Source organism: Cornus florida, unplaced genomic scaffold (genome assembly GCF_030987335.1).
Source record: "Cornus florida cultivar Cherokee Brave unplaced genomic scaffold, ASM3098733v1 CherokeeBrave_3.0.0_Hap2_Chr01, whole genome shotgun sequence".
Taxonomy (NCBI): domain Eukaryota; kingdom Viridiplantae; phylum Streptophyta; class Magnoliopsida; order Cornales; family Cornaceae; genus Cornus; species Cornus florida.
In genome coordinates this window covers 46,491,594-46,499,853 of record NW_026775571.1, presented here as the reverse complement: position 1 = coordinate 46,499,853, position 8,260 = coordinate 46,491,594, and the positions used below count along the sequence as shown (strand labels likewise).

At 32.8% G+C, this 8,260-nt stretch overlaps 1 protein-coding gene across 1 annotated transcript; it reads left to right on the top strand.

Moving 5' to 3' along the window:
* The first annotated feature begins 901 nt into the window (after nucleotides 1-901).
* On the top strand, nucleotides 902-2,074 carry LOC132271568 (transcription termination factor MTERF5, chloroplastic-like). The gene has a single exon (XM_059773000.1). It carries the CDS (start codon nucleotides 902-904, stop codon nucleotides 2,072-2,074), a length of 1,173 nt encoding a protein of 390 aa, XP_059628983.1.
* The last annotated feature ends 6,186 nt before the right edge of the window (nucleotides 2,075-8,260 follow it).

The window sequence follows — 8,260 nt, the reverse complement described above, 5'->3', positions numbered from 1 at the left end:
CAGAGCAATCATTGTTTATGTAATTGTTGTTATATGTGGTTTTTAAGACTAATTTTCTAAAATCGTTGACCTTTTTAGGTGTTGAACGACGTTATTAAATATGGCCTACTTATAAATTAAAACGTAAATCATTATTACACATGTAAACTCACAAATGTCAGTACCACCTCATTCTGTTGTAACGATATTGAATCTTTAAAAAATAGTTACGAATTAATCTGTTTATTAAACGAGTTACACATTTAATGACCTTTTTAGTAAAATAAAATATTATATTATTTAAATTATTAATAATACTCAATAAAACAATAACAACTAAAAAAATATAAGTTTCAATCAAATCAAATTATTAAATAGTCTTTAATTTACAAAAGAGCAAATTACAAGATATTAGATAGTTATTTTGGAACTTAAATATAAATTTATTTATGACATGTTTAAACGGGTATAAATAAGTTATACAGGTTGAATTTTTCAACCAAAACACGATACGATTGACTAAACAAATTAATTATGTTAATCCGTTAACAACTCGAATTCGTTTAAACTCAACTCAAACCTACTCAACTTGCAAATCATATCGACAGGTCGTGTCGAACCTTGCCACCCCATTATTTTAAAATCCCTTTCTAAATTCGTCCCTCAACCTATTAGGAATGATTTTAAATACAGGGAGAGGCCTTGCACCCTGATTAAGAGCCCAATACAGGCCCAAAACTTTTATGTTCTGAGATGTTGACTATTGGGTCACATAGATTATGACTCGTTAACTCAACTCACAATGAAGGAATATGTGTTTCTGAGTCACTCTCCCTAGGGCTAGGGTTTAATCGTGAAACTTGTGGAAGATCGAGCACAGGCTGCACAGCACAGAGGGCAACATTGAATTCGCTTTAACACTATGACTTTCAGATCCTGTAAGTCTCTATCACCCATCTTTCATTTCATATACGACACTCACAGAATCAAACAAAATACACCCACATTTTTTCGTTTTTTTGAAACCCAATCAATTGCAAGCAACTCAAATTTCACTGAGAAACAAGCTTTCACGATCTCTTACCTCACAAAGTCATGTGGGTTGTCTCTAGAATCTGCTATCTCAGCTTCTAAGAAGATCAACATTAAGAGCACAGAGAAACCGGACTCGGTTCTTGAGCTCCTAAGGTCGCATGCCTTCACTGAAAAACACATTTCACGCCTAATTTCTACATACCCAACTTTAATTTTGGCTGATCCAGAGAGAACTTTGAGACCCAAAATTGAGTATTTTGAATCTTTGGGTATTGTAGGACCTGATTTGCCTAGGATTCTTTGTTCAAATAGCGTCTTAAGGAGCAGTTTAGAAAACCAAATCAAACCCACATGTGATTTCCTTAAACGATACATAAGGACCAATGAGAATTTAATTTGTGCTCTCAAACGATGTAGCCGTGTGTTACAGTTCAATGTTGAAAAAGTTATGGTGCCAAATATCTACACCTTGAGGGCTCATAGTGTGCCTGAATCCCATATTGGGAAAATGATCATCTTAAAGCCTTGCGCACTAATGTTGAGTGTTGATGTGTTTAAAGAGGTTACTGATGCAATTAAGGAAATGGGTTTTGATCCCAAAACACGATCATTCTTATTGGCTGTCAGTTTAATGTCGGCAATTAGCAAACTCAATTGGGAGAAGAAGAAGGAAGCTTATATGAGCTTTGGTTGGTCTGAAAGCGATTTTAATTCGGCATTCAAATTGGAACCGCTGTGTATGATTTCCTCAGAGAAGAAGATTAGGAAACTCATGGATTTCTTCGTAAACAAGGCGGGGTTAAGAGCATCAGAGATTGCTAAATGCCCATATCTTTTTAAATTTAGTTTGGAAAGTAGAATCATTCCAAGATGTTCTGTTCTGCAAGTTCTAATGTCAAAGGGTTTGATTAGGAAGGAGGTAGAATTGGTTTGGGCGTTAACTTTTAACAAAAAGTATTTTGAGACCAGGTTTCTGACCAAGTATAAGGAGGTAGCTCCTGAGGTAATAAAAGCGTATGAGGGTGAGATAGGATTTGAAGGATTCAATACTAGATTGTAGGACAATGTGGAATCAGAGAAGTGGGTAACTGCTAGATATGCTGGGAACAGCAGAGGACTAACAATATGGTGTATTTGAGTTTCTATCAAAATGATTTGGCCGCCTTTATGGTCTGCCATCTAAGAACTAATTCTATAATCACTTCTATAAGGTTTTTTGGTGGCTGAAACGGTATGAGAAGAGGTAAGATTGCATCAGCTTTCTCCGTCGACTTTGTCGCATGTTGGAAATTTTCATAATTACGTTTTTCATCTGCAATGTTACGAAATATGCTCTATTTTTTTGTTAAATTTTGACTACTAGCAGAATTGCTTCATAGCTCCATCTGAGTGGCTGTATCTTTCAATTATTAGTTCTTTTCTATTAACGCAGAATACTCATGAGGTTGTTTGTGATTGTTGGTGTGTGTATTTATATACCATTTACCCTGGTTTGGTGGATTGCCTTGTTTTACTAGTAAGATGACTTATTATTTATGTAGGGCTAGGGGTAATTTTCATGTGTCTTTGATTTCATTATGGCTAAATAGTCCTATGTGCCCTTACTTGTCTATTCATTCATGTAAAACTTTTGTCTCCAGGTTTAACTTTCTATGATCTCCTTATTGCTACAGAGTCCTACGTGTCCTAATCTGTCACTTCTTTCATATATTATGTAAAGGACAATACTTGTCTACTCATGCTTACCACCGATGTGGCGCAACAATATGGGATCACAACTTCAAGAATCTTGCTCATGTCAAATCCAAAGAAAACTAGGGGAAAAAAAATTCCATAGAAGGAATTTGATTAAGATTTTCGATGATGGTGAGGCTTAAAACTCTATTGAAAACCTAGTCACTCCTTGCTAGAGTATTTGAGTTAAAATAGGCTTACTAACATTATTCAAATAAATAAAAGAAAGTATTTAGTCATGATTTGGTATCAAAATAAAATCTGTTTATCTTAAGAATTCTTTTTAGTTAATTAATTATAAGACAATCATAGATTCATATTTATTTTCACCTGTGATAGAGGACGGACAAAAGACCCCATTAACAAGTTCAAGCATCTACCTTTACACAAACAATTTGATTTTTCTTTCTTCCGTTTTCTTTCCTGTCAACAAGAGGGCAACGAAAGAAAGGCTAAACAACACAAGTCGTGCTTCAAAAGAACAATATCAATATATATATATATATTAGTTCACACATGAAATCTTATTACCCACAATCGAAAATTCTAATCCAATTCCTTCCATGGATTTGGTTTGAGCAAGATACTTGAAGTAGTTATTCCTTGGGAATTAGGACAATAGAGTAGTATGAGAAAGAGAGAATTAGATATGGGTTTGATTTGGATCTTGGGTTTAACCCAAATAACTTCTCAAATCTTCTATTTTTATTTTATTTTATATTGTTGGGACACTTGTCACTTTGTTGTTGAGCCATATCAATGGTAAGCATGAACTTCCTACTCACTGGTGAGTAGGCAAGTATTTTTCTTATGGTAAAACCTTTTTCACTGAATTTAACTTTCATGTATGAGAGATCTATTAATATGCAAATCTTCATAAGAAGAAGAACTAAGGGCTCACATTTTTCAATTAGTGTATTTTGAAGTTATATGTAGCGTGCTGCAGACCGGAAATAGCTTTATTGTGTATGGAATATTTGTATTTAGGAGAAGTGGAAAACAGTCTCATGGATCATTTAGGATTTGGTTTCAAGGAAGGCAAAGTCATTCTTTATTATATATTCTAAAGGTCTTTATTATCTCCCCATTTATACATACTCACACACCCCCCCTCAAGGAATTTTTTGCACTCAAGAGGAGTCGAACCTTAGACGTGATTAGAAGGATGTTCATACGGACAAGTTGAACAAATAACATGCCTTTATTTACGAAACAACATTCCTGAATATGTTTGAATGATGAGATTCCTAATTACGCTCAGGCAATGTATAACATGTCTTAGGTTCTGTAGAGGTTACAGTTAGATTTAAATGCAGAAAAAGATGTATTATTAATTGATTTTGAGTAATTTTGGTCCAGAGTTTACTTTTGGTGTCATTGATCGTTCTTCTACCATGTAGTCTGATGTAAACTTTTATGAGGGCAATTTCTTTCTTGGAGGCAATGATTGTCGGAATGTCTACTGTTCTATCACTGCCCTCACGTTGTCCATTTGATTAAGGAGTAGGGGAATTTTGAGGTTAGGGGCTGCTATTTCAAAGGAGACATGTAGTCCTTGGCACGAGGAAGCTTTGGCGCTTAGAGAGAACACGTTTTATTCTGATTGGTTCGATGACAATATGGATTCACCCACAGAGATCCCATTTCTGATATATTGGCCAAAGTCATATTGTGTCACCTTAGCAATGCTCTTGGAGAGCAATCAGTGTGCACAGATGTGCTCGCCAAGATCGGACAAGATCGGTGATAGCCAATGTCTGGGACTCATTTTGAAGCAATAGACAGTATCTTGAAGTACATCAGTGTTCCCACTTACATAATGTGCGTGCATAAATTTAGTAGCATCATAAATCAATATTATGGTGTATATTCAACAACATATATTTGTTTATGTGTGTCTCTATCCAATTTTGCAACCCTTATTCGATCCACTGATAAAAAATTTAGGTTAACAAACTTCATTTTTTTTCCCTCCCAGCATCTTAAGCAGGTGGATTGACAGTAGGTAATGGGTAATGGTTTTTATATATTTATCTCGAGTTTTGCATACGCTATGCGTAATGGTTTTTCTTTTTCTACTTTGGTTGGAACTGGTGAGCAGGTACGAAACGAACAGAATTGTCATTTTGGTTGTTTTCCGATTCCAAAATTAGGAGCTGTTAATTTACAATTCCAGTTGGGTTCGGGTTCGGAACTGTTAATTCACGGTTCAATTTCAATTATTGACTATGTATTTTTATTTTTATTTTTTTTCAATTTTATTCTCTTACTTTTATTTCGTTAATGGGGTAAACAATTTGCTAACTGATACTACAACAACAATAATAATTCTCTAAATCATCGGAAAGTCCTACTCTTTAAACAATAGATTGTTCTCGCGTGGATGCTATTCATATCAGGCTAAGAAATATGAATACGTATGCGGTATGATGACGCGTCAAATTTTTGACACGAACTTGGCGTGGACATAGATAATATAAATGTAAATTTTCATTTTATTTTTATTGAAGGAGACAATCATATAATTTTAATTAATTTATAAATGGGTAAAGTACAGTCACACTCCTTGAGGTTTGAAAGTTTAAAAATGGATAAAGATATCCCTTTACATGAAAAATTGATTAAATTATCCTTTAACCATTTTAGAGACTTTTTTAACTTTACAATTTAATAAATTGGACCAATCTACCCTCATGAATAATTTATGCATAAAAAAAAGGTAAAAAAAAACTTTATATTGTTCAATTTTTTTTTTTTGTTTTGTTATTTACTTTATAAATGTCTCAACTTCTTAAAAATGTAAACGCCTAAAATGATTTTTTTATTCAATACATATATTTCAAATAAATTATATTTTGTTATTATTTTTTTTCTTTTTTATTTTTATCTTTAAATTAAAATGCTTAATTCTTTCATCTAAAAAAATTAAACCAATCTTTTTTCCTTAAAAATAAAAAATATGGTACCGGTATAACTTTATGCATCTTAAATTATATATAAAATATTATGCATTTCCCAACAAAAAAGAAAATAGGTACCAGTATAACTTTATGCATCTTAACTTCATGCATGCCTTTTTCTTTTTCTTTTTCCCTTTGTTTTATTATTTTTTTTCCCTTTATTTTATTATTATTATTTTTCCCTTTTATGTTGGGAAATGCATAATATTTGATATATAATTTAAAATGCATAAAGTTATACCGGTACCATATTTTTTATTTTTAAGGAAAAGAGATTGGTTTAATTTTTTTAGATGAAAGAGTTAAGCATCTTAATTTTTTAAAAGAAAAAGAAAAAAAAAAAAAGTAATAACAAAATATAATGTAATGACCCAGTCATTTCTTTCCTTTCCTTTTTCTTTAGAATTTTACGGATAAATTTTTTTCAGTTTAGTTTTCTTTTCCGAGTTCTGTTTCTTGTCGTTTAGTGTCGTCTTGAGTGCCCAGAAATGGTTTCTGAGACTCTTTCCTTTGAGTTGACAATTTTCTTTGAGGACCGAGTCATTTCCACACTTTTTGTTTTTCGACACTATTCATCTTTTGTCTTTTCTCGTTTGTCAAATTGTTGGCACAACCTCACGTTTCGTGTTCGGATTTAATTCTAGTTTTGCCGGCATCCATGATATTTAAATTTCATACTATGTGTATTTTTACTTTGTAGAAAAGCATATTAAATGTTTACTTTTCTTGTAAAAGGAATGGATGCATGACTTTTGGTAATTAATCTTAACTTGTGGGGTTTTAGAGTAATTATGTAAAGTAATTATTTTTCGTCTTAGGGACCATTTTGTAATTAAAATTGGAAGATATTTTCAAAAATGACCTTTTTGCAATTTCCGAAAAGTGTGACAAGTGTCACACTCTCATTGATCCACTTGTTGACATTTGTGTGGAAACACTTTGATGCCTTGGATGATGGCATGTGAAGGGTGGAGATTCACTTACTTGTTGGCCTAGGATTGGTGCACTTGTTAGCTTGGATGGTTGACAAGTGTAGGCTTGAGATTAAGCCTAGGATGGAGCCTTAGATTTGTGACAAGTGTAGGCTCACAATTAAGCCTTGCAAATTACTTTTGGGCCACTTTGGGATTATGGTTTTAAAGAAGGGTTTTTGTGCAATTGACCATAGGTATGTGTGTTGACCATGGTGTAGGATCACCTAGTGAGTGGAGGATTTCTATTTCCTCCACTCACACATTTTCACATTAGATCATTTTCTTTCTTATTAGAACCCTAACCTCCATAGATGGAGCTTGAAGCTTTAGGCATTGACCTTGATTTTTGAGAGCCTTCCATTGATTTCCAAGCTTAACATTGGGAATACTTTTTGTTCCCCTCATCCTCTTCTTCATAACTCTTGAAGGGTTTGCCATTTTGTGTTGATTTGCCTTGGATTCTAGAGAGATTCTTCTCTAATGAGGTAGGGGGTGTTATAATTTATTTTCTAAGTGAATTACTTACTTTTGTAATGATATGTAAGCTGTATGTATGCCTAATGTTAATTTGATAAATTAATTATTGTTGTAACTTGCATATAATTCACTTTTGACTTCGTATATGGCATGACTTTCACTTGATCTTTGTTATGTAATTAATTGGAGCCATTTGAATGAGTTTTCAAATCTAGAGGTTTAAATGGATTTAATTTGATTTAAATTCTATTTAATTTTATCTTGCTTGTTTTTCAATTTTGACTTGATATATGGTATGGCCATGACTTAGTCTTTGATATATATTTATTTAGGATCATTTAAACAACTTTGAAAAAATTAGAGATTTAACTAATTTAAGTTAATTAAATTATACATGATGATGTCTTGCTCGTTTTGCTCTTTCGATTTAATATCTGAAATGAGCATGTTATGTTGTTTACCATATATTAAATTGAGGTTATTTGGAATTGATTTGAAATCTAGAGACCTTGAATGTTAGGTTGATAGTCCCTTAAAATGTAGTACGTTTAATTACCTTGTGAGCATGCTACTAACTTGTTGTGGAATTAGTACTTGTGGCCTCTTAAAATGATAATTTGACTTAGCATGATATGTGATATCATTGTTTTGCATAGCTTGTTTAAATGTATCTTGTGTAGGTATATAGCTTATTAGAATATTACAATTGTTTACCTTGGAAGCTAGTTACTAAATTAGGACTTATTTAGTACTTGTAGCTTAGTATGGTAATGTGGCTCAATTGTTGTAAAATATTCTTATTTTGGTGTATAAATTGTATATTGGAGACTTGACATGTCATATGCTATCTAGACTTGAATTCTAGGACATGATTTGTGTGGAATCAACCTTACTTGTGCATGGAATGTGATAATTTGTATTTGATTTTTGTATAAGTTTTGAAATTATTGGTTTTGGAAAGCTTGTGAGGACATAATTTATGTGATGGTTATGGTTTGGCTCTAGTACGGAGACAAGAGTCTTTTAAGTCATAAGTGCGCACTAGGTGGTACCTTGTGGGTCGTAATTACCCGAAAATACCTGCTTGGTCTAGAGACCGCA

Excerpts from the sequence above, each read along its gene's own strand:
- LOC132271568 (XM_059773000.1), top strand. The coding sequence starts at position 902 with ATGACTTTCAGATCCTGTAAGTCTCTATCACCCATCTTTCATTTCATA.